The 27,731-nt window shown below is 36.5% G+C and overlaps 1 protein-coding gene and 3 pseudogenes across 1 annotated transcript; 3 read left to right on the forward strand and 1 right to left on the reverse strand.

The window, feature by feature from the left end:
• The first annotated feature begins 7,665 nt into the window (after positions 1-7,665).
• Positions 7,666-8,575, forward strand: LOC138076235 (olfactory receptor 4A47-like; annotated as a pseudogene).
• A 3,987-nt stretch (positions 8,576-12,562) lies between these two features.
• LOC138076844 (histone deacetylase complex subunit SAP18 pseudogene) lies at positions 12,563-13,068 on the reverse strand (annotated as a pseudogene).
• Positions 13,069-14,890: 1,822 nt separating this feature from the next.
• On the forward strand, positions 14,891-15,707 carry LOC138076236 (olfactory receptor 4A47-like; annotated as a pseudogene).
• A 9,392-nt stretch (positions 15,708-25,099) lies between these two features.
• LOC138075534 (putative olfactory receptor 4A4) lies at positions 25,100-26,017 on the forward strand. Its single transcript, XM_068967375.1, has one exon. The coding sequence runs from the start codon at positions 25,100-25,102 to the stop codon at positions 26,015-26,017; it is 918 nt and encodes a 305-aa protein (XP_068823476.1).
• Positions 26,018-27,731: the final 1,714 nt, after the last annotated feature.

Genomic DNA, 27,731 nt, shown 5'->3' on the forward strand with positions numbered 1-27,731 from the left:
GGCAGTGGAATATCTATCACCTATTTTCAGTGAAAAATTGCTGTTTCCACATAAGATATATATGCTTATTTAACTATAGTAAATCTCCCTCAAATTTAATGAAGTGGGCAGATTAAAAACATTTATTATATGAATACTTTCAATGATCAAAATTTACTTTAAGTTTTTCATATTTTATAAGTATATATACATATTTAGAAAATGTTTGCAATTTCTTAAGAAAATATACAGAGCTTTTAGGTGTAAAATTATCTCTGTTAGACTATATATGTATGTTCTATGTAATGACTTATCCTATAGTTAATACCATGAAAGTGCAGAGCTTTTCACGTTTATATCTTAAATAATTCATTTTTTCAGAGTTAATATGACTCATTATAGATTTCAGAAAAAGAAAATATGAAATAAGAAGTAGAAAATTGATTCACTCCTCCTTAAACAGAGACAGCCAATATTAATGTTTGAAGTTGTAGCTTATTTTTGTATCTATCAGATATTTTACCACATTATTTTGTTCATACTGCTTAACATATTAATGTAGAAGAATAGCAATTTTTCAGAGTTACAGTATTAATCATAAGATACTATGTGAAAATAATATGTGTGAACAAGGTAGACATGAATAAAATAACTAAATTGTACTTATTTTCCCAAATGGGAAGCCATATTATCTCAAGTTTTCCAGCTTTGTTAGTGTTATATTTTCATAAAGATAGTAACTTCTTCTTCCAGGTAGTTTAGAACATCTGAATGGACCTCTGCTATTTTTTCAGTATCCCCTTACTCTTGTTAATTTACAGTGTTCATATCCTTCTATAGAGACCAGTCTCTGCCTTTCATGAGTAAATTTAGTGTAATCCATAATCCATGCATTTCATATACATACTACAGAACTTGAGCATTATCCTTGTTAAAAAAAAAGATACTGCATGTATGCCATTCTCATCTGTTTTATTGGTGAAATACAGATTATTAGGTAATAAAGAGGCCAGAATATATTGTTTTATTGGGCAGAGACATCATTCATAAAATCCTCTCTCTGTCTCTGTGTCTGAATTAGGCTTGAAACTAAGTATTATCTGTCCTTAATGTGGTTGGAAACATGTGATCAAAGAAATATTATCTTGCTTCCCTTATTTAGTCGGATTCATGAGGGGCATAAGACTATGTGACAAAGCATGTTTTTTTACTAGTAAATCACAAAATTTCCTTATAAAATGAGGAAATTTTATCTCTGTTTAATACCTCAAGATTTCTTGTTGTTCAGGTGCAAAATTGTGTCTGATTCTTTGCAACCCCATGGACTGCAGAACTCTAAACTTCTCTGTCCTTCACTATCTCCCAGAGTTTGCTCAACCTCATGTCTGTCGAATTAATGATTTCAACCAAATATCTCATCTTCTGGCACCCCCTTCTTCTCCTGCCCTCAATCTTTCCTAACATCAGGGTCTTTTCAAAAGAGTTGGTTCTTTGCATCAGGTGGCCAAAGTATTGGTGCTTCAGTTTCAGCATCAATCCTTCCAATGAGTATTCAGGGTTACTTTCCTTTAGGATGGACTGGTTGGATCTCCTTGCAGTCCAAGGGATTCTAAAGAGTCTTCTCTAACACCACAGTTCAAAAGCATCAGTTCTTCAGTGTTTAGCTTTCTTTATAGTCCAACTCTCACATCCATACATGACTCCTGGAAAAACCATAGCTTTGACTAGATGGAAATTTGTTTGCAAAGTAATGTCTCTGCTTTTTAATATGCTGTCTAGGTTGGTCATAACTTTTCTTCCAAGGAGTAAGCGTCTTTTAATTTCATGGCTGCAGTCACCATCTGCAGACCCCACCGAAAAAAGTCTGTGACTATTTCTATTGTTTCCTCAACTATTTGCCATGAATTGATGGGACCAGAAGCCATGATCTTAGGTTTTTGAATGTTAAGTTTTAAGCCAACTTTTTCACTCACATCTTTCACTTTCATTAAGAGGCTCTTTAGTTTCTCTTTGCTTTCTGTCATAAGGGTAGTGTCATCTGCATATCTGAGGTTATTGATATTTCTCCAGGCAATCTTGATTCCACTCTCAAAATTCTTATCCAGCACCACAATTTGAAAGCATAAATTCTTCAGTGTTCAGCCTTCTTTATGGTCTAACTGTCACATCCATATGTAACTACTGGAAAAAAAAATAGCTTTCACTATAATGAGTTTGTCAGCAAAAAGATGCTTCTGCTTTTTAATATGCAGTCTATGTATGTTATAGCTTTCTTCCAAGGAGCAAACATCTTTTAATTTTAGGGCTGCAGTCACAGACCACAGTGATTTTGGAGCCCAAGAAAATAAAGTATCCCTGTTTCCATTGTTACCCCATCTATTTGCCTGGAAGTGATGGGACCGGATGCCATGATGTTAATATTTTGAATGTTGAGTTTTAAGCCAACTTTCTCATTCTCCTCTTTCACCTTTATCAAGAGGTGTCTTAGTTCCTCTTCACTTTCTGCCATCATCTCAAAGTCTTCTCAAGCACAATAAAAGTGAAAGTGAAAAGTGAAGTCACTCACTCTTGTCCAACTCTTTGCAACCCTGTGAACTGTAGTGCACCAGGCTCCTCCATCCATGGGATTCTCCAGGCAGGAGTACTGGAGTGGGCTGCCATTTCCTTCTCCAGGGGATCTTCCTGACCCAGGGATCAAACCCAGGTCTCCCGCATTGCAGGCAGATGCCTTAACCTCTGAGCCACCAGGGAAGTCAAGCACAATACGACTCACCAAATAACATCAAACATTTGCATTTATCAAAATTTATTAACTTCTCCACTTTTGGTTGTTGTATAAAATGAAAGTTTGAATCTCCTTCCAAATTTCCAAGTTAATCTTTTATAATGTGCTGTTATTTGGAAGGTAGAGCCCTCAAAGATGGGATTAATGACCTTATGAATGACATCCTATAGTCAACTGATGCTTCTGCTATGTGAAGACCATCAACTGTAGAACAGACCCTCATCATAAATGGAACCTATGGACAACTCTGTCTTGGACTTAAGAATATCCATAACTGTGAAAAACAAATCCTTAATTTTTAAGCCACCTCACTATCCTTCGGTTCGGTTCAGTCGCTCAGTCGTGTCCAGCTCTTTGCAACCCCATGAACCACAGCACGCAAAGCCTCGCTGTCCATCACCAACTCCCAGAGTTCACTCAGACTCACGTCCATCGAGTCAGTGATGCCATCCAGCCATCTCATCCTCTGTCGTCCCCTTCTCCTCCTGCCCCCAATCCTTCCCAGCATCAAAGTCTTTTCCAATGAGTCAACTCTTCGCATCAGGTGGCCAAAGTATGGGAGTTTCAGCTTTAGCATCATTTCCTCCGAAGAAATCTCAGGGGTGATCTCCTTCAGAATGGACTGGTTGGATCTCCTTGCAGTCCAAGGACTCTCAAGAGTCTTCTACAACACCACAGTTCAAAAGCATCAATTCTTCAGCCCTCAGCTTTCTTCACAGTCCAACTCTCACATCCATACATGAGCGCTGGAAAAAGCATAGCCTTGACTAGAAGGACCTTTGTTGGCAAAGTAATGTCTCTGCTTTTCAATATACTATCTAAGTTGGTCATAACTTTTCTTCCAAAGAGTAAGCGTTTTTTAACTTCATGTCTGCAATCACAACCTGCAGTGATTTTGGAGCCCCCCAAAATAGAGTCTGACACTGTTTCCACTGTTTCCCCATCTATTTCCCATGAAGTGATGGGACCAGATGCCATGATCTTCGTTTTCTGAATGTTGAGCTTTAAGCCAACTTTTCCACTCTCCTCTTTCATTTTCATCAAGAGGCTTTTGAGTTCCTCTTCACTTTCTGCCATAAGGGTGGTGTCATCTGCATATCTGAAGTTAGTGATATTTCTCCTGGCAATCTTGACTCCAGCTTGTGCTTCTTTCAGCCCAGCGTTTCTCATGATGTCCTCTGCATATAAGTTAAATAAGCAGGGTGACAATATACAGCCTTGACGTACTCCTTTTCCTATTTGGAACCAGTCTGTTATTCCATGTCCAGTTCTAATTGTTGCTTCCTGACCTGCATATGAGTTTCTCAAGAGGCAGGTCAGGTGGTCTGGTATTACCATCTCTTTGAGAATTTTCCACAGTTTAATGTGATCCACACAGTCAAGAGAAGACTCTACACATGGACATCACCAGATGGTCAACACTGAAATCAGATTGATCATATTCTTTGCAACCAAAGATGGAGAAGCTCTATACAGTCAACAAAAGTAAGACCAGGAGCTGACTGGCTCAGGTCATGAACTCCTTATTTCCAAACTCAGACTGAAATTGAAGAAAGTAGGGAAAACCACTGGACCATTCAGGTATGACCTAAATCAAATCCCACTATCCTTAGAATTCTGTAATAGCAGCCCAAACAGAGCAAGACAGAAATTTAGTTAATTATAAAATTTTTATAGTATTTTTCAAGTCATGAGATAAGAAACTTTGTTAATTGTCTATGTTCACTGTTCTAAGCTTCATGAAATCAGGGGAATTAATTGTATTTGCATTCTCTGTTCCTAGAAACAATGAAAGTACATTTAGAATGTCATTTACAGATTTACTGTGAAGAAACTGACATGTTTTAATATCTTGTTTTCCAATCTGGGAAAAGGTGTGCATTATGAAGAATTGATTGATGACTCAATAAAAATTTGTCATCATCTCTGTAGAGTATACATAAACCTCACTTTTTGTCTTCTTATAGAAAAAGAAGATTCTCTTATTTTCATTTGGTTCACATTTTGTATGAGCTGCTCAGAGAGTGTTTGGTATCTTTTGCTGACATGTTTTACAGCTTAGTTCTCAAAGCCACAAGTATATACCTGTATCCAAATGTGCATAGGTCTGTATCCAACAATACATAAGTTTGTGTCCCACCACACACTCAGATCTATATCTAACCTCATGTGAATCTGTGTGACCACCTGGGGGGACGCCCTACTGGCTTAGACAGTAAAGAATTCACTTGCAATGCTGAAGACCTGGTTTCAGTCCCTGAGTCAAGAGGATCCCCTGGAGAAGTGCATGGCAACCCACTCCAATATTCTTGCCTGGAGAATCCCATGGACAGAGGAGCCTGGTGGGCTACAATCCAGGGGGTTGCCAAGAGTCAGACACAACTGAGTGACTAACACTTTCACTTTTCACATACAGATGCACTTGCACAATTTAGTGGAAAGTCTTAATGAATTTAATTAAGCAAAAGTCAACCCTGGACACACTCCATTTCTAAGACTCAGAGATAAATGGGGTTTTGAAATCATAAAAGTCTTCTTTGTCTCTGTTGAAAAAAATAGATTATTTTCTTTTAAGAGCTGATATAAAAGTTTCAGGAGATCCTTTGTCAGGCTGAAAGCATTGCATTTAAAAAATGGCAAGGAAAAAACAGAATTTTTCTCAAAATCCAAAGTCAACTAGTCTGGCTGTACTGATATGACAAAGTGAGAATGGCTAACAATTCAATACTATTTTTATATTTTGAAGTTAAAAAGAAATTACCAGAGACAAAATTTCCTGGAAAATATCTTGTTACTATCTTTACATATAAATATAAGATGCATGTTAATTTCTGCTAAATGTACACGGTGAGATTTCTTTAAAGCAATCTATAGTGCAGATCCGGAGATGGCAATGGCACCCCATTCCAGTACTCTTGCCTGGAAAATCCCATGGACAGAGGAGCCTGGTAGGCTGCAGTCCATGGGTTTGCTAAGAGTCGGACACGACTGAATGACTTCACTTTCACTCTTCACTTTCATGCATTGGAGAAGGAAATGGCAACCCACTCCAGTGTTCTTGCCTGGAGAATCCCAGGGTCGGGGGAGCCTGGTGGGCTGCCATCTGTGGGGTCACACAGAGTTGGACACCACTGAAGTGACTTAGCAGCTTAGCATAGTGCAGATCACATTGTTTTAAATAAACAGAAGAATCCATGAAAGAAATGAAGAGACAGCTAAATTAAATCAAATATACCTTCAGACAATATTGCAACCTTTTGGCCTCCATCACATATTGGATAAGGAAAACAAAATCAGGCATTTATAAGTGATTTTAAAACTTTCCTTCTGATTGTGAACACGGTTCCCCCAATGTAAGACTAATATTAAATGGTGGGAATTATGATTCACAATTGTGGACTTTATTTTGGAATACATTAAATCATTTTGAAACACATCAAATTTAGGTTCCAATTCTATTACTATCACTTAAAAATTTGGGCCCTTGGAAAATTATAAGCTATTCTTAGATATAGCTTCTTCAACTGGAAAAAAGGTAAAGGTGATTACAGTACTTGTTACTATAAATATTAATTGGTATGTATTAAATTATGATAGCATGGTTGGAATAAGTGTTTTGAGTTGTTTAGTGGTAATCAGAACAAGATTTAAAGAGTATAATTTGAGCTGTTTCTGGAGAATAAATTGCTGGCGTCCAAAAGAAAGTTGAGAGACTTGGCAGGAAATTACTTCCCTGGGCCAGGAACGAAATGATCAAAAATATATTACATACTTTGAAAGTAGAGACGACTGTATTCCATACACGTGTATGCATACTCAATCATTTCAGTCATGTTTGACTCTTTACAACCCTATGGACTATAGCCTGGCAGGCTCTTCTGCTTATAAGATTCTCCAGGCAAGAATACTAAAGTGGGTGGACATACACTCCTCCAGGAGATCTTCCTGACCTAGGGGTTGAACTTGCATCTCCTGTGTTCTGCATTAAAGATGGATTTTTTTACTGTTGAGCCAACTGAGGAAACCCAGTATTCCATAGCTATCAGGAAATAATATGATAGAAAAAAGGGAGTGAATAACAAGATGTGTTTTATTTATTTATTTAATTTTGTGTGTGTGTGTGTGTGTGTGTGTGTGTGAGCAATTACATTGAAGATGGTGCAATTTAACAATATGGGGAACACCTTTTATATTATGGAAAATTTTATTTTTTTGTTATATGTACTAAACTGATATCCAACTATAGATGTCTAAAAGTGGAAGTGTTTTATATGTTAAAGTGAGGGTAGAGATAAAGTCGACAAAATTGAACTGACTCGCTATTCATTGATCAGGAGAAGGAGGAATCTTTTCCTTGACACCCTAAGAAAGAAATTCCAGGTCATTCTGAGACAATACAGGGCAGTGACCTTCTATTCATAGTTTGATTTACTAACAGGGAGTATGTTAGTTTAAGTGGATCTAAAGTGTTACACTTTTATGACATTATAAATGATATGTATTTTCCTGGAATTTCCATCCTATTTTATCCTGTACTTTCATTTTTTCTTTAAAGTTCAGCTAAATCATTGCTTCTTCTGGAAAGCCTTCTCTGATTCTAGTCTGATTAATATATTCCTACTCTGTGATATTTAGCATTGTGTGAATATCCTTCTCATGGCACCTATTAGTTGGTCTGGAATTTTCTGATCCTTCATTTTGTGTGATATCACTGAGGGAAGGGAACTATGACTTTTGCAACTTGGGTATATTTATATGAACTACTGGACAAAAATTGATTCTGCCTGCACATTTTTTAATTGAATGGACAAATAGAAAGCTTATGGTGAATTTAAATGTGTCCTCCTTTTTTTCTAGGTAAGCTGCTTCTAATATGTGAGGTCAGCTACTGTCCAGACTAGATGGAACCAAGGAACAATGTAAATTATTTTACCTCCTGGGACTCACACGGAACCCAAAGGAGCAGAAAGTCCTTTTCTGTTATATTCTTGCTCTTCTACATTTTGATTGTGGTGGACATCCTGTTCATTATTTTGATATGATGGTCAGTAGGACACTGAATTCGCTGATGTACTTTTCCCTTACTTTCTTATCAATTATGGATGTAGATTATTCCTCTCCTCTTGTGCCCAGATTAATTTCAGACTTGTTATTTGGGGAAAATACCATATCCTTTGAATCATGCATGATCCAGCTGTTCATAGAGCACTTTTTTGGCTTATCAGAGGTCTTCCTTCTGTTAGCAATGGCCTATGACTGCTTTGTGGCCCTCTGTAAGCCTTGCATTACTTGATGATCATGAGGCAAATGGTGTGTGTTATGCTTCTGGTGGTGTCCTGTGTTGGAGACATTTCCACTCAATTATTCAAATTAGCACTATTTTTTGGCTCCCATTCTGTTGCCCCAATATCATTGATCACTTACGTGTGATAGGTACCCCTTATTGAAACTGGTCTGTACTGACACCTGTGTCATTGGCATCTTAGTTGTGGCCAATGGAGGACTGATCTGCAGTATTGTATTCTTACTCTTACTTATCTCCTGTGGAGTCATCCTGCACTCTCTGAAGAACTGAGTCAGGAAGAGAGGCAGAAAGCCCTTCAGACCTGTGGTTCCCAGATTACTGTGGTTGCCTGTTTCTTTGTCCCTTGTATTTTCATATATGTAAGACTTGCCACGACCTTCCATATTGACAAATCATTGACTGTGTTTTATACAATAAAAATCCCCATGTTAAAACCATTAATCCTAAGGAATTCTGAGATGACTAATGCTATGAATCAGCTCTGGAGGAAAAAAAAATCAGATTAAGTATTAAATGAGTGCATTATTCATCAAGAAAGTAGTAATTTAGTATTAGGACCAATCTTCCACAATATAAAAATCTTCATAAATTTGACACAAACTTTCTTTTAATTGTAAGCAATTAAGATAAATATAATTAAAGAATGAACTGCATGTTCATTCTACCAATGACAGTCTCCCCATTAGAATGTAAACTGTATGATGGGTGGTTCATCACTGCACCTAGAATAGTGGAATGCATTGACAGTATGGAATCAATAAATAATATGAAATGAATAAGTAATATGTTTTATAGAGTAAAGGTGATTTTTATACTTTTATTTTCTTATCATTGTTTTAAGTCAGAGTCTTGCCTTTAATCTTTGTTCTTCTTATTGCTCAATTTAAAATGTTGAAGTCCACAATTATATTACACATAATATGTATATATAATATACATATTAAACTATCTTTTTATCAATTTTGTTTGCCTTAGTTATGAAATTTTAATGTAATATTTTAATTTTAAAATAAAAATTTGAAGTATGGTATATAATAAGTAATATTAAAGTTGAACCCATGCAAAATGGAATAGTGCAGAATAAGGCTCTTATATATCTCATATCATAGCCTTCCAGTCCTTTCAGATGTTGTCACTGTTTTCTTTTCTTAAATATCTTTGAGAAATACTATTTAAAATGCAAGCATGTTTTCATATGTGGGTGTGTATATCTCTGTGTAGAACTTTCAATTTTACTTAGCCTCCTGAAGATGTTTATATACTAACTTATAAAGATTTAACTCATTCTAGTTTCATCATATTGCATAATTTTTATTAAGACTGAAATTTAGGTATCCAGGCCTCTTAAAGTTTTTCCCATCTTTTTTATGATGTATAATTCTACAATGAAGTCTTTTTGAAATTTTTTAGGTCCGTCTAAGAAATGGAATTTTTAATTCATTTGGTACATGTATTTAAATGATGATGTTCGTAGTTATTGCCAAAATGCTATCCATGAGCTTGTACCAAATCCACACTCCCCTAATTCTGAAAAATACATTTGAATACATTCTGAACAATCAGCTATACCACAAATATTTATCAAACGCTGATTGTTCAGAATGTATTCAAATGTATTTTTCAGAATTAGGGGAGTGTGGATTTGGTACAAGCTCATGGGTAGCAGTTTTTATATTTCACTTATCTACTTTATTTATGGGCTTCTCTAGTGGCTCAGAGGTTAAAGTATCTGCCTGCAAGTTGGGAGACCCGGGTTCAATCCCTGGGTTTGGAAGATCCCCTGGAGAAGGAAATGGTAACCCACTCCAGTATTCTTGCCTGGAGAATCCCATGGATGGAGGAGCCTGGTAGGTTACAGTCCACAGGGTCGCAAAGAGTCGGACACAACTGAGCGACTTCACTTTCACTTTATTTATAAATATTCAAGTTAATTGAATTTGGGTATCTATTCAAGTGTTTAAATTGATCTATATTCCTTTTACATGAATTGCTTATTAGTGAATTTTTCATATTTTATTTGATTGCTGATATTTTCCATATTGATTTTATGACAATTACATATTATAGAAATTATCCCATTTATCATCTATGTATAATTATTGAATTTCCAGATTGTGATTTGTTTTTGATGTACTTATTCAGTGCAGAATATTTGGTCACATAAAATACTTTTACATTTACATAGGTACCAGTATTTCCTTTGGAACTACACCTTGCTTAGAATTTTCCAATTTTGATGATGCTAAAATATTGTTCCTTATTTTCCAACATTTTGTCTTTGTCTTTTTGCTATTTCATATCTTTTAAAATCATCTATATTTTGTTGTAAGAAGTAAAGTAGACATTGAATGTGTGCTCAGTGGTTCACTGAGCACTTTTCATTTTAGACTTTTTGCAATCTCATGGACTGTACCTAGCCAAGATCCTCTGTCCATGGAATTCTCCAGACAAGAATACTAGAGTGGATTGCCATTTCCTACTCCAGGAGATCTTCCCAGACTAGAGGTCAAACTTGAACCTGAATCTTCTGTGTCTCCTGCATTGGCAGGTGGACTCTTTAACACTGAGCCACCTGGGAAGCCCACTGGGTGGGTACTACTTTTTTTTTTTTTTGCTTCCTTTGAGTCTTTTATTTTGTATTGGGGTACAACAAATTAACAATGTTGTGATAGTTTCAGCTGAATAGCCAAGATACTCAGCCATACATATACATGTATTATATTTTAACTATTTTTTTCTAGATGACCATTTTTGTACATGTATAATTATTTTTCTCCATGCTTTGATATTCTCGTTTTATATTCCAAAAGATAGCATGTAGTTGAATCCAATTTAGGCCTCTATTATCATCCATTGATCCCTTTATTCTTGTGCCATGTATCATATGATGTAATTTCATTTAATTTAAGATACATTTTGTTACATGATAGGCCTATGACTCCTTCATTATTATTCCTTATCAAAGGGATGTCTACTCTTACATATTTATATTTTACAATAAAAATTCAATAAGCCAATCTAACAAAAACTAAATTTAGTTAGTATTGTCCATGAGATTTGCTTTAAAAAATTTATATCTTTTCTTGGAGAACTGAGAATTCTTATCCACAAACTGGATATGTCTTTCTACTTGTTTTCTATTATGTTCATACAGATCTAGTATGTTTCCTTGTGAATTTAGGTTTTCTTGCTGATATTATAAATAGCAGCTTTAATGATATATTTGGAGTGTCTATTATTTCAATCAGGAAATTTTTTGTTTTCAATTTTTACAGAGTATTATTATATAATTTTCACAATGCATTGTTTGTCCTTTGAATTTACTTTCTGCAATTTTTTACCAAATGCATTCAGTTCTGCAGTGACTGTCACAATCAACAGTCACAATTTGGGGATACACACTTTTAAAGTTTTCTGTGGAACAGACTGAAGGTAATAGGGCTTAATCACATACTGCACACTGAGACTGTAACTGTTCTGTGGAAAGATGGCACACATACAGTTTATGTTTTCTAAAAGTCCTACTTTACGTCTAACTTTGTTATTAGTCTTCACAGTCCTGTGTGCTGTCACTTCTATTTTACAAATTTTAGACAAAAACAGACTCAGGTAACTTGTCCAAGGTGCTCCTAGTGTAACCAGGATTTAAATGTTCAACCCATTTGATTTTAACCACTCTGTATACTGCCTCAAATCAGACATGAGTCAGCCCTAGCACTGAAGAGTGTGTGTGGACATCTCTGCATACTCAACCTGACCTCATCCCCAACCTTTCTCTTGCTCTGAAGGGTCCTCTTTCCTTCTCCCTGCACTGTCAGATCTTCAAGGAAAATCTTTCTATCCTTTTCCTGAGTTCTAATCCTTGTTCCTCTATCCTACTCCCTGCCTCAAAATGCTCTATTCTCCCTATTTTCAAAGTATATGAAGTCCTCACTTTGGCAACTTTTCTCTAACTTGTCATCATGCCTTGATTCAGGCAGACCACTCTCTTTAAACACAGACAGATTCTTCAACTTGTGTCAGCTCAGACTGTTTCCAAACACTGCAGCTGCACCCCCTCATTCCCTCAGGTCCTCTTCCCAAGTCCATAAATTATCTAGGTAGGTGACAAATCCCTGTTCCATTTAATACAATATGGCTTTCTTGTTCTTCCCCATTTGGGCTGAAACATACTAACTCCATTCTTTAGCCTAAACAACCAGTACTATATTAAACCTGGAACCCAGGCTCCATTAACTTTCACATTCAGGGTGATTGCAAGATATATTTAACACTACAGTTTTACATAGAATGCTAAGAGCACTTTTCATATGTTACAGAACTTGAAACATATGGACTTTCTATTAATATTCATACCATAGCAAAGCCAAATCTAATTTCTAAATAGATGCATTACAGTTTGTTTATAGAGTTTAAAGGCTTAATGGCAATAAGGAGGGGAGGAAGAAGTGAAAGTTTATTTTACGCAATTGACTGGGAAGAGTAAGTACAATTTAATGGGGCCTCATGCACCCTGAAGGAGGTGGTGCCTGATGTGCAGGGGTGATCGCTATGTCCAGGTAGTCTCCTATCTGGAAATTCTGCGACTGTAGGGTCATGGAGTCATCAGTCCCCTTTCTCCCAGACACGGTGCTGCCAATTTTCTTTACTCGATAGCCAGGACTTTTAAGATCTGTAAAGACAACTGCAAAATTGAAGGGTGTGCCTTTTTAATCTGGCTTCTGGGTATACTTCTTTTACCAAACTAGTCACTTATTTAAAGGTTGCATCCATCCAAGTGTAGATCTGCAGCTCGCAGAAGGCACGTTTCTGCAGGAGAACTCGTCCATGTGGTGGCGGCGGCTGTTGTCCTTGGTGAAGCCGCGCAGGAGCAGCGGGCAGGTCCGGATTGATGGCTTCTCTGGCTCTGTCTTAATTCCCTCCCGGGTAACCCGCAACTCCACCACCATCCTCCTTCTCCCGCTGCGAGACACTCACTCTGGCCTCCGACCCCAGCAGCAAGCACAAGAACCCCACCGTCTTTATTCTTGACACTGGGAATTTGTTCTTAATTTTTCTTAGTCTATTTTGCTAGGATGTAATCAATTTTATTAAATTTTCAAATAACTAACTCTTGGTCTTATGTATTTTCTCAGTTTTTCAATTACTTTTACTTCTGTGACTTCTGTTTTCTATTTATTATTTCCATTCTACAAGGGTCTCTGGATTTATTTTGCTTTTTTTCTTCTAGTTTCTTAAGATGATAGTTCCCCCAGAGGACAGGGATCTGTAAGTCATGTTCTACATGGTGATTATCTTCGTGGCATCTCTGGAAGTAAAGAGTCAACTCTCAAAATTATGAGGAAGGTACAAAAGATTTAATTAGAGAAGAATCAACATTTGAGATGAACCAGCTGAATGCAGTTAGATGTAGCACTCAATATGCCGAAAAATTTGGAAAACTCAGCAGTGACCATGGGACTGGAAAAGGTCTGTTTTCATTCCAATCCCAAAGAAAGGCAATGCCAAAGAATGCTCAAACTACCACACAATTGCACTCATCTCACATGCTAGTAAAGTAATGCTCAAAATTCTCCAAGCCAGGCTTCAGCAATACGTGAACCGTGAACTTCCTGATGTACCAGCTAGTTTTAGAAAAGGCAGAGGAACCAGAGATCAAATTGCCAACATCTGCTAGATCATGGAAAAAGCAAGAGAGTTCCAGAAAAACATCTATTTCTGCTTTATTGACTATGCCAAAGCCTTTGACTGTGTGGAACACAATAAACTGTGGAAAATTCTGAGAGAGGTAGGAATATCAGACCATCTGATCTGCCTCTTGAGAAATCTATATGCATGTCAAGAAGCAACAGTTTGAACTGGACATGGAACAAAAGACTGGTTCCAAATAGGAAAAGGAGTACGTCAAGGCTGTATATTGTCACCCTGCTTATTTAACTTCTATGCAGAGGACATCATGAGAAATGCTGGACTGGAAGAAACACAAGCTGGAATCAAAATTGCCAGGAGAAATATCAATAACCTCAGATATGCAGATGACACCACCCTTATGGCAGAAAGTGAAGAGGAATTAAAAGGCCTCTTGATGAAAGTGAAATTGGAGAGTGAAAAAGTTGGCTTAAAGCTCAATATTCAGAAAAAGAAGATCATGACATCCGGTCCCATCACTTCATGGGAAATAGATGGGGAAACAGTGGAAACAGTGGCAGACTTTATTTTTGGGGGCTCCAAAATCACTGCAGATGGTGACTGCAGCCATGAAATTAAAAGACACTTACTCCTTGGGAGAAAAGTTATGACCAACCTAGATAGCATATTCAAAAGCAGAGACATTACTTTGCCAACTAAAGTTCGTCTAGTCAAGGCTATGGCTTTTCCAGTGGTCATGTATAGATGCAAGAGTTGGACTGTGAAGAAAGCTGAGCGATGAAGAATTGATGCTTTTGAACTGTGGTGCTGGAGAAGACTCTTGAGAGTCCCTTGGACTGCAAGGAGATCCAACCATTCCACTCAGATCAGCCCTGGGATTTCTTTGGAAGGAATGATGCTAAAGCTGAAACTCCAGTACTTTGGCCACCTCATGCAAAGAGTTGACTCATTGGAAAAGACTTTGATGCTGGGAGGGAATGGGGCCAGGAGGAGAAGGTGACGACAAAGGATGAGATGGTTGGATGGCATCACTGACTCGATGGACATGAATCTGAGTGAACTCCGGGAGTTGGTAATGGACAGGGAGGCCTGGCGTGCTGCGATTCATGGGGTCGCAAAGAGTCGGACATGACTGAGCAACTGAACTGAACTGAACTGAACTGAACTTTCTTTTCTACATTTTGACAGTCGTGGGCAACCTTCTCATTATTGTGACTATAACTGTCAGTAAGACCCTGAACTCACTGCTGTATCTTTTTCTTGCCAGCTTATCATTTATGGATGCCGCGTATTCCTCTTGTATATCCCTCAGACTGATTTCAGACTTACTCTTTGGGGAAAATATCATAACCTTTGAATCTTGTATGATTCAGATGTTTATAGATAGTTTCTGCTGGTCATGAACTATGACAGCTATGTGGCTATCTGCAAGCCCTTGCATTATTTGGTGATCATGAGGCAGAGGATGTGTGTTGTGATGCTGGTGGTGTCCTGGGTTGGAGGTTTTCTGCACTCAGTAATTCAACTTAGCACTGTTTATGAGCTCCCATTCTGTGGCCCCAATGTCACTGATCACTTTACACGTGACATGTACCCCTTATTGAAACTTGTCTGTACTGACACCTATGTCACTGGCATCATAGTGCTGGCCAATGGAGGTCTGATCTGCTTTATCATCTTTCTGCTTTTACTTGTCCTTACTTGTCCTGCACTCTGAAGAACCTGAGTCAAGAAGGGAGGCAGAAAGCCCTCCAGACCTGTGGTTCTCACATCACTGTGGTTGTCTGCTTTGTTCCCTGTATTTTCATATATTTAAGACCAGTGACAACCTTCCCAATTGACAAATCATTGAGTGTGTTTTATACAGTCATAACACCCATACTGAACCCATGAATCTACAGTCTAAGAAATTCTGAGATGACTAATGCTATGAAGAATCTCTGGAGAAACATAGCAGATCAAATCAAATTAGTTCATTACCCACAATGAATTCAGTAACTTAGCAAGAGGGCCAATCCTCCAGAAAGTAAAAGTCTTCATAAATCTGATTAAATTTTTCCTCTTATCTCAAGGAATTAAGTTAATTATAAATAAGGAATGAACTACACATTCATGCTTTCATTGACAATTTCTTTGCTCATATGTAAACTGTATAACATCTTGTGTACCACTGTGTCTAAATAGGTGGGACATTTAAAATAGAAAGGTGTTTCCATTTACAATAGAGAGCAATGAAAATTATGTAGTAAATCAGTTAATCAAAGTTTTATGCAATTACACTATTTTTAAACTTACATCCAATTTTGCTTTTATTGCTTTCTCATTGTTAGTTTTATTTCACATCAGAATTTTGTATATTATCTAATTGTACTTGTTAAAAATTTAATTCTGTATAGATCATCATCTATTCTATGTCATTTGCTTTATACATATAAATAAATATGATAATTTAATTTTTTAATAATTTAAATATGATGAATTTTTTTGCTTTTTATTTTTTATTTATTATTATTTTTCTTTTTTCTTTTTTATTTATTTCTTTTTTTAAATTTAAATTTTATTTTTTTACTTTACAATACTATATTGGTTTTGCCATACATAGACATGAATCCATCACAGGTGTACATGAGTTTCCAACCCTGAATCCCCTCCCACCACCCTCCCTATATCATCTCTCTGGGTCATCCCAGTGCACCAGCCCCAAGCATCCTGTATCCTGTATCGAACCTAGACTAGCGATTTGTTTCTTACATGATAATATACATGTTTCAATGCCATGCTCCCAAATCATTCCATCCTCTCCCTCTCCCACAGAGTCCAAAAGTCTGTTCTTTACATCTGTGTCTCTTTTGCTGTCTCGCCTACAGGGTTATCATTACCATCTTTCTAAATTCCATATAGATGTGTTAGTATACTGTATTGCTGTTTTTCTTTCTGGCTTACTTCACTCTATATAATCGGCTCCAGTTTCATCCATCTCATGAGAACTGATTCAAATGTATTCTTTTTAATGGCTGAGTAATACTCCATAGTGTATATGTACCACAGCTTTCTTATCCACTCATCTGCTGATGGACATCTAGGTTGCTTCCATGTCCTGGCTATTATGAACAGTGCTGCGATGAACATTGGGGTACATGTGTCTCTTTCAATTCTGGTTTCCTCAGTGTGTATGCCCAGCAGTAGGATTGCTGGGTCATAAGGCAGTTCTATTTGTAGTTTTTTAAGGAATCTCCACACTGTTCTCCATAGTGGCTGTACTAGTTTGCATTCCCACCAACAGTGTAAGAGGGTTCCCTTTTCTCCACACCCTCTCCAGCATTTATTGCTTGTAGACTTTTGGATTGCAGCCATTCTGACTGGTGTGAAATGGTACCTCATTGTGGTCTTGATTTGCATTTCTCTGATAATGAGTGATATTGAACATCTTTTCATATGTTTGTTAGCCATCTGTATGTCTTCTTTGGAGAAATGTCTGTTTAGTTCTTTGGCCCATTTTTTGATTGGGTCGTTTATTTTTCTGGAATTGAGCTGCATAAGTTGCTTGTATATTTTTGAGATTAGTTGTTTGTCAGTTGCTTCATTTTTCACCTTGCTTATATTTTCCTTTGTTGTGCAGAAGCTTTTAATTTTAATTAGATCCCATTTGTTTATTTTTGCTTTTATTTCCAGTATTCTGGGAGGTGGATCATAGAGGATCCTACTGTGATTTATGTCGGAGAGTGTTTTGCCTATGTTTTCCTCTAGGAGTTTTATAGTTTCTGGTCTTACATTTAGATCTTTAATCCATTTTGAGTTTATTTTTGTGAATAGTGTTAGAAAGTGTTCTAGTTTCATTCTTTTACAAGTGGTTGACCAGTTTTCCCAGCACCACTTGTTAAACAGCTGAGTATTTTAAGAAGTATTAAAAATAGAAGCCAAGCAAACTGTAATGATGTATAATAGACCTCTTGCCAACTCCACACCCAATACCTCTCAGTTCCCCTAGATTCAGTCACTGTACACTGTTTCTGAGATTCTTCAAATAATAATTTTGCAAATACAGGCATATTTTCATATATGAATGTGTTGACTTAGCTCTGTATAAATTTTGTATTTATCTTCTCAGTCTCTCGAAGATATTCAATATAGACATGCCAGTCTATAGAGATCTAAGTCATTCTAGTTTCACCATCCTGCTTAACTTCTTTATACTGGATCGTGTCTGACATTTTTGACCCTCTGGACTCTACAGTCCATGGAATTCTCCAAGCCAGAATACTGGAGTGGGTAGACATTCCTTTCTCCAAGGGATCTTCCCAACCTAGGGATCGAACCCAGGTCTCCCACATTGCAGATACATTCTTTACCAGCTGAGGCACCAGGGAAGCCCAACTTCTTCATAAAGACACACTAAAATCTAGGTATTAAGTTCTCTTCAGGTTTTTCAATACAAGCCTTTTAATATTTTGTAAGTATGAATCTTACAAGTCGACTTGTTGGCTTAACTGGTATATATGTCTGCAATGTTTATGTTCATGCATGCAGGCTGTTGGCTCAGTCATGTCTGACTCTGATGCTATAAGGACTGTAGTCCTCCACCAGGCTCCTCTATGCATGGGCCTGGAGGAGAAAGACAAGCAAGAACACAGGAATGGGTGGCCACACACTTCCCCAGGGGATCTTCCTGACCCAGGTGTGGAACCCGTGGCTCTTATGCCTCCAGCATTGGCAGGTAGGTTGTTTACCACTAGCACCATCATTTATGTTGGTAGTTATTGCTAAAATGCTATCCATGAATTTTATCACACTCACTACTTCTCTAATTCTGAAAAATTGTTTGACCACATTCTTATAAAACATGGCTTGGAAAACATTTGTGGTATTTGAAAATCAGATAAAAAAAATTGTATTTCATTTGCATACTTTAATTATAAAAATATATGTAACTGAATTTGGACATCTATTCACGTGTTTAAAGTGGTTTGTATTCATTTTCATGTACTGCTTATGAATGAATATCACATTTTATTTCCATTCCTGATATTTTCCAAATTGATCTTAATGATTTAATTATATCCTAAGGAAATTAGCAACAACAGACTGGCTCCAAATCATGAAAGGAGTACATCAAGGGTGTATATTGTCACTCTGCTTATTTAAATTATATGAAGAGAAAATCATGCAAAATGCCAGGCTGGGTGAAGTGCAAGCTGAAAACAAGATTGCCAGGAGAAATATCAATAACCTCAGATACATAGATGACACCACCCTTATGGCAGAAAGTGAAGAAAAACAAAAGAGCCTCTTGATGAAAGTGAAAGAGGAGAGTGAAAAAGTTGACTTAAAACTCAACGTTCAAAAATCTAAGATCATGGCATCCGGTCCCATCACTTCATGGTAAGTAAATGAGGAAACGGTGGAAACAGTGACAGACTTTATTTTCTAGGGCTCCAAAATCACTGCAGATGGTGATCGCAGCCATGAAATTAAAAGATGCTTGCACCTTGGAAGGAAAACTATGACCAACCTAGACAGCATATTAAAAAGGAGAGACATTACTTTGCCAACAAAGGTCCATCTAGTCAAAACTGGTTTTTCCATTAGTCATGTATGGATGTGAGAGGTGGACTATAAAGAAAGCTGAGTGCCAAAGAATTGATGCTTTTGAACTGTGGTGTTGAAGAAGGCTCTTGAGAGTCCCTTGGACTGCAAGGAGATCCAACCAGTCCATTCTAAAGGAAATCAGTCCTGAATATTCATTAGAAGGACTGATGCTAAAGCTGAAACTCCAATACTTTGGCCATCTGATGCAAATAACTCATCATCTGAAAAGACCTTGACACTGGGAAAGATTGAAGACAGGAGGAGAAGGGGATGATGGAGGATAAGATGGTTGGATGGCATCACAGCCTCAAAGGACATGAGTTTGAGCAAGCTCCAAGAGTTGGTGATTGGAGCTTGGGAGATGGGAGGCCTGGTGTGCTGCAATCAATGGGGTTGCAAAGAGTCAGACACAACTGAGTGACTGAACTGATCTGAACTGATGGAAATTATCCCATTCACTATGTAAGTGGAATTGTCAATATTAGTATTTCAGTTTTTGATTTGTTTTTGATGTATTTATGCTGTGCAGAATGTTTTTGGCCATGTAGAAATATTTTTACATTTGTCTAATTAAATCTAATTAAAAACCCATAACTTCGAATAAACAGACCTTTGTTGCCAAAGTAATGTCTCTGCTTTTTAATATGCTGTCCTGGTTTGTCATAGTTTTTCTCCCAAGGAGGAAGTGTCATAATTTCATGGCTGCAGTCACCATTAGCAGTGATATTTGAGCCCAAGAAAATTAATCTGTCACTGTTTCCATTGTTCCCCCATTTTGAATGTTAAGTTTTAAGCCAGTTATTCCACTCTCTTCTTTCATTTTCATCAAAAGGCTCTTTAGTTTTTCTTCGTTTTCTGCTCTAAGTGTGGTTTCATCTGCGTATCTGAGGTTATTTATATTTCTCCTGGCAACCTTGATTCCAGCTTGTGTTTCACCCAGTCCAGCATTTCACATGATAACCCTGCATACAAGTAAGGTGATGATATACAGACTTGACGTACTCCTTTCCCAATTTGGATCCAGCCTATTGTTCCATGTCCAGTTCTAACTGTTGCTTCCTGGCCTGCATACAGATTTCTCAGGATAAGGTGGGCTGGTATTCCAACCTCTTTAAGAAGTTTCCACAGTTTTTTTTTTTTTTTTGTTGTTGTTCATATAATTGTCAGTTTACAAATCTTTCACCTTCTTGGTTAAATTTATTTTTTAATATAAATTAATTTATTTTAATTGGAGCCTAATTACTTTACAATATTGTATTGGTTTTGTCATACATCAACATGAATCTGCCATGGGTGCACACGTGTTCCCTATCCTGAACCCCCCTCCCACCTTCCTCCTCATACCATGCCTCTTGGTCATCCCAGTGCACCAGCCCCGAGCATCCTGTACCATGCGCAGAACCTAGACTGGCGATTCATTTCACATATGATATTATACATGTTTCAATGTCATTCTCCCAAATCATCCCACACTCGCCCTCTCCCACAGAGTCCAAAAGATTGTTCTAGACATCTGTGTCTCTTTTGCTGTCTCACATATAAGGTTATCATTACCATCTTTCTAAATTTCATATATATGTGTTAGTGTACTGTATTGGTGTTTTTCTTTCTGGCTTACTTCACTCTGTATAATAGGCTCCAGTTTCATTCACCTCATTAGAACTGATTCAAATGTATTCTTTTTAATGGCTGAATAATACTATTGTGTATATGTACCACAGCTTTCTTATCCATTTGTCTGATGATGGACATCTCGATTGCTTCTGCACAACAAAGGAAACTATAAGCAAGGTGAAAAACAGCCTTCAGAATGGGAGAAAATAATAGCAAATGAAGCAGCTGACAAAGAATTAATCTAAAAAATATACAAGAAACTCCTGCAGCTCAATTCCAAAAAAATAAACGACCCAATCAAAAAATGGGCCAAAGAACTTAAACAGACATTTCTTCAGAGAAGGCATACAGATGGCTAACAAACACATGAAAAGATGCTCAATATCAGTCATTATCAGAGAAATGCAAATCAAAACCACAATGAGGTACCATTTCACGCCAGTCAGAATGGCTGCTATCCAAAAGTCTACAAGCAATAAATGCTGGAGAGGATGTGGAGAAAACGGAACCTTCTTTCACTGTTTGTGGGAATGCAAACTAGTTCAGCCACTATGGAGAACCGTGTGGCTATTCCTTAAAAACTGGAAATAGAACGGCCATATGACCCAGCAATCCCACTGCTGGTCATACACACTGAGGAAATCAGAATTGAAAGATACACTTGTACCCCAATGTTCATCGCAGTACTGTTTATAATAAATTTATTCTTATCTATTTTATTCTTACTATTGCTAGTAGAAATAAGATTAATATCTTAATTTCTTTTTTGGGTAGTTCATTATTTATACATGTAAATGCAACTAAATTTTCTATATTGACTTTGTATCCTGCAGCCTTGTTTGTATATTTTTTATTAGTTTTAACAGTTTTGGTGAATTTCCTGCATTTTCTATTATAAGATTTTGTCGACCATACAACCTTTTAATTTGACTTCTTCTTGGTACCATGCATCAGATATTTATGCATATTATTTTATCTATGAATAGCTCACTCATTTATTAGTAAATAGTATTCCATTTCAAGCATGCATCTTAGTTGGTTTTCCCTTTCTCAATTAAGAGTTATTTTGGTTATTTTCAACTATTTGAAACCATGACTAGAATTCTTATAAATATTCTTGTATAGTCATTGAATAATAAGGAAACAGTGAAGAAAAATAGGACAATTATTTTCAAGTCACTATATGTCAGGGGAAGCTGACAGTGATCACTGAGAGATGGTAAACGAACAATTTGATTTCTGTCTAGGAGTTTTCTGGTTAACTATTTTTTAAAGAATTCCCATGTTGTGAAACAGAGAGCTGTACCACCAAAAATCCTGGTCCAGTCTCTGAGTTGAGGAGATGAAGTTGAGTGTCTTCATCTAAAACAGAATTCTGAGAGTAGAATACTGAAGATTATAAACCTATTCTCCTGAAAACATCAATACTTTGGCCACCTGATATGAAGAATCCACTCATTGGAAAAGACCCTGATGCTGGGAAAAATCGAAGGTAAGAGATAGTAACAATAAAGAATGAGATGGTTGGATGGCATAACTGACTTGGACATCAGTTTGAACAAGCTCTGGGAGTTGGTGATTGACAGGGAAACCTAGAGTACTGCAGTCCATGGGGTTGCAAAGAGTCAGACACAACTGAGCAACTGAACTCATGGAGAGAGAGAGAGAGAGCAAAAGAGAGATAAGGGAGGCAGAGAGAGAGACTGACAAAGAGAATGACTGAGAACTAAATTGTAACCTGGGGTTTAATTTATAAACAATCAGAAACTTTTATTTTTATTATATGCTTCTTGTTTAATGGTAACATATAATGCATTGTATATATGCATAGACTTAAGTCTTTTGAACTGTATTGCAATTAGGACACAGAATAGTATATTCTCTACCTTGGGGAAGGCTCATGAGCACTTTGAGATGAAAGGGATAATAGTCCCCCAAATTTCTATTTCCCCAATTCCATATTAACATAGACTCCCTCAACTTGCCTATCTGAAGCTATGTTGACAAACTATGTGAAAAAAAATCTATCTACACTTAAAACAAGTTTTAAATTACTTCTTCTGATATTGTCATCCATTATCTTCTGCGTTTCAAGTCGGATATGATTTTCAAAGACAAAGCTTAAACTTGAATAGTTTTGCCTATTTTTAGGTCATTTTTTTAAAAAGAAAGTTTACATATTTTTGCAGAGATGGACAGTTCTCTCTTGGTGAAATGACATCAAGCTGTTTTTTATAGCTTTTCCCCAAGAGGACAGGGCTCTTTAAGTCCTGTTCTACATGCTGATTATACTGGTGGCATCTCTGGAGGTAAAGAGTGCACCATCAAAATCATGTTTAAGGTCCCAATGAATTTAATTAGACAAAACTTATCCTTGGAGATGCACCAATTGAATAACTCAATAATATGTGCCCTATTTCAAAATAGATAAGGTATTTATGGGCCTTTTTCCTCACCTCACATGACAGACTTTTGAGAATTTAAATAGTGGGCTCAAATCATAACGATGTATGTATTATGAAATTATTCTCCATTCTTCAGAAAACCCAAAGTTCAACAATGAAGAGTATTTTAAAATTAATTAAGAATTGATATGCTATTCAGATTATTTCACTATTTCACTTTGATTGGTATAAAATATTGTACAGAAAAATTTTTATTTAAACAATTTGTAAATAATTTCCAGTTTTATCTCTAATAAAAATGTTGATTTCATATTTGTTGGTGTTTGAGACAAATTCTGCCAACAGCAAATATTTTGGGTCTCTATTCAACAATCAAGTTCTTTGGGTAACAGGACATTCACAATCATTTTGAAAATCCAAGCAATTTGAAAGATAATGCTTTTCTGAATGACTGAGATGAGTTGATTTCTTGCTAACATGGAAAGAGTTGACCACATGAAAACAGTACAAAGCAGAGTGATGATGCATGCATGTGGCTCTTTGTGTTCACAGAGCTGGCATCCGTTATGATAAAAAGGAGAAAATATCAGAGCCCAGAACAGGGATCGAATGGCTGTCTTCTTATGCAGGTAACCCAATAATTGTGTTTCTATACAAGGTTCTGCTCTAGGTTTTCTATTTTCAAGAATATATTGGTGTTGTGACAATTTAGACTAGTAGGAGTTTTATTTGGTGATTTTCATAATCAGCCATGTTAGAAATCTAGTTTAGTTGTGATTACTAAAATATGTGACGGTTGATTCTGTTTTGTAATATTCTTTTTAGATATTTTCACCTTCTAATGCTCTGGACTAAATTTCTTTCTCTAACATGAAGTTTCCTTAGAAATTAAATTCAAGTGTAATTATTTGGGGATATCTTCATGAGGAGATATCTGTAAACCTGATGATGCTTCAATTACTATATTCTACATTGTTTGTTAAACTGTAGCATCTGTAGACCTTGATTCAGTGGCATTTCAAAACTCAAGATGATACTGTAGCCAGTAAGACATTACTTCAATTCCTACTTTTCTCTTCACAAGTAAGTTTCAGAATTCCTTTATGTGTGTTGGCCACTTAGATGCATTATTCCTTTAAATATATGTTTACATTTTAATTTACACTTTTACTTGCAAACTGCTTAGAGATAATTATGTTTTTTGTATTAAATCTATGTTTATTCCATACAATGTGAATCTTTTTCCAGTTTATTTTGTCAATTGGTGCTATTGCATCTTTTCCTAAGTCCTTAAAAAAATCTGAAATTCTCAAATGTATCTATCTGAAATTCCAATGATTGGCTAAGATTCTTCCTCTGCTAGAATTGAGGAAATCACCTCCCTAATAAATAGAAAGCGAAATTTTTTAAAAATTGCTTTACTTTTTTATTAAAACTTTAATCAACATTTATTTGTATATAACATATTAACTAAATATACAATTTTATCAACTTCTAAATGGAAGGAGACTGTAGCAACTCATTTACTTAATAATGTGTTGTTTTCTCACATATGTATTTTAATTACTTGCTGCTCTTTAAGACTTTTGAGGTTCAGGGCAATATATTACTCAGCATTCTATTACAATATCTGGAAGTATTGGATCATAATAAACTATAATTCTCATTGATTAAATATATTAGTAAAGTATCTTAAGACTTCAGGATTCACTAATAACAATTATATTTACAGGTAATTTTGACCTGAACTCTGAAATAATACAGGCAGAAGCACCTATGGAACAAAGGAACAATGTAACTGAATTTGTCCTTTTGGGGCTCACTCAAAGCATCCAGGGCCGGAAAATATTATTTGTCATGTTCTTGTTCATTTATATTGTGACCATGGTGGGCAACCTACTTATTGTCCTGACTGTGGTGGTCAGTCCAATCCTGTATACCCCTATGTACTTCTTTCTTGGCTGTTTATCATTTATGGATGCTATTTATTCTACTACAGTCACACCAAATATGATTATAGACTTACTGTATGGAAGGAAAACCATTTCCTTCCAGGCTTGCGTGACCCAGCTTTTTATTTGGCACTTTTTTGGTGGTGCTGATATATTCCTCCTGGTGGTCATGGCCTATGACCGCTATGTAGCCATCTGCAAACCTTTGCATTATTTGACCATCATGAAAAAGCGAGTGTGTGTTCTGTTGCTGCTGTTGACCTGGATTGGTGGGTTTTTACATGGTGTATTTCATCCTCTCTTTGTCTACAATCTTCCCTTCTGTGGCCCCAATGTCATTGACCACTTTATGTGTGACATGTACCCCTTGTTAAAACTTGCTTGCACTGACACCCAAGTTACTGCCATTATAGTACTTACCAATGATGGGGCAATATGTGTGATCATCTTTTCTCTCTTACTCATCTCCTATGGGGTCATTCTGCACTCCCTGAAGAATCGTGGTCAGGTAGGGAGGCACAAAGCCTTGTCCACCTGTGGCTCCCAAATTACTGTGGTGATCCTCTTCTTTGTGCCCTGTATTTTTATGTATATCAGACCTCCTTTTACCTTGTCCGTTGATAAATCCTTGACTCTGTTTTACAGCATTATCACCCCTATGTTGAACCCACTCATCTATACTCTGAGAAATGGCGAGATGAAAAATGCCATGAAAAAGCTCTGGACCACAAAAAGAAAATGAGGCAGCAGGAAAATGTATCACCTATTTTCAATAAATAATTGCTTTTAACAGGAAAGTCTTGTGTGATTATTTAGGTGGCTCAGATGGTAAACTGTCTGCCTACAGTGCGGGAGACCTGGGTTCAATCCATGGGTAGGGAAGATCTCCTGGAAAAGGGAATGGCAATCCATTCCAGTATTCTTGCCCCCACTCAAAAAAAGGGGGCTCAAAGAAATATTAAATTACTACTCAGGGTTAATACCTTGGCCATGATGGAATCATTTATTATGTGAACACTTCCAATGATCAAAATACACTTTTAAGTATTTTCATAATTTCCTAATTCAAAGTGTATATTTTGTTTCAAATACACTTTTAAGATTGTCACATTTTCTTATGAAAATATGTACAGTTTAGAGGTGTAAAGTATCTCTATAAGACTATAAATGTATGTGCTATATATGAATTAAGGTATAGTTTATACTGTAAATTTATTTTAGTTGGTGTAAAGTTTTCTCAAGTTTCTCTCAAATAATATAATTTTTTATTATGATTCATTACATTTTTTCAGAAAAATAATAGTAATATGACATAGAAATTTTGTTCACTCCTCTGCACACAAAGACAGCCTATATTAATTTTGAAGTATCTATCTTAGTTTTATAATTACAATATACCTTGCATATATTATTTTTTGATGTTGCTTAGCATGTTAACACTGAAGTAGAATGGTGATTCAGAGCCATAAGTATTAAATGTAAGGAAGCCAAATTTATAAAAATAAATCAACAAAATATTAATGCAGAAATATAACCAAATCTTAATCATACTCTTAATTGCATAATCCTATATCCTCAAAAAGACCAGGTATAAGTTACAGTTTCATAAAAGTAATTCATTAAATGCAAATTAAAACCACAATGAGGTACCATCTCATGCCAGTCAGGATGGCTGTTATCAAAAAGTCTGTAAACAATAAATGCTGGAAAGGGTGTGGAGAAAAAGGAACCTTCTTACACTGTTGGTGAGAATGCAAACTAGTACAACCACTATGGAGAACAGTGTGGAGATTCCTTAAAAGACTGGAAATAGTACTGCCATATGACCCAGCAATCTCACTGCTGGGCATACACACTGAGGAAAGCAGAACTGAAAGAGACACGTGTACCCCAATGTTCATTGCAGCACTATTTGCAATAGCTAGGACATGGAAGCAACCTAGATGTCCATTGGCAGATGAATGGACAAGCACTGAGATGACCCAGAGGGATGGTATGGCGAGGGAGGAGGGAGGGGGGTTCAGGATGGGGAACACGTGTATATCTGTGGTGGATTAATGTTGATATATGGCAAAACCAATACAATATTGTAAAGTAATTAACCTCCAATTAAAATAAATAAATTAAAAAAAAATAAAGCTGTGGTACATATATGCTATGGAACATTACTCAGCCATTAAAAAGAATGCGTTTGAGTCAGTTCTAATGAGGTGGATGAAACTGGAGCCTATAATACAGAACGAAGTAAGTCAGAAAGAAAACCACCAATATAGTCTATTAACGCATATATATATGGAATTTAGAAAGATGGTAATGATGACCCTATATGCAAGATAGCAAAAGAGACACAGATGTAAATAACAGACTGTTGGACTCTGTGAGAGAAGGTGAGGGTGGGATGACTTTAGAGAATAGCATTGAAACATGTATATTACCATATGTGAAATAGATTGCCA

The sequence above is a fragment of the Capricornis sumatraensis genome, chromosome 3, assembly GCF_032405125.1.
Source record: "Capricornis sumatraensis isolate serow.1 chromosome 3, serow.2, whole genome shotgun sequence".
In the NCBI taxonomy this organism is placed as follows: Eukaryota; Metazoa; Chordata; class Mammalia; order Artiodactyla; family Bovidae; genus Capricornis; species Capricornis sumatraensis.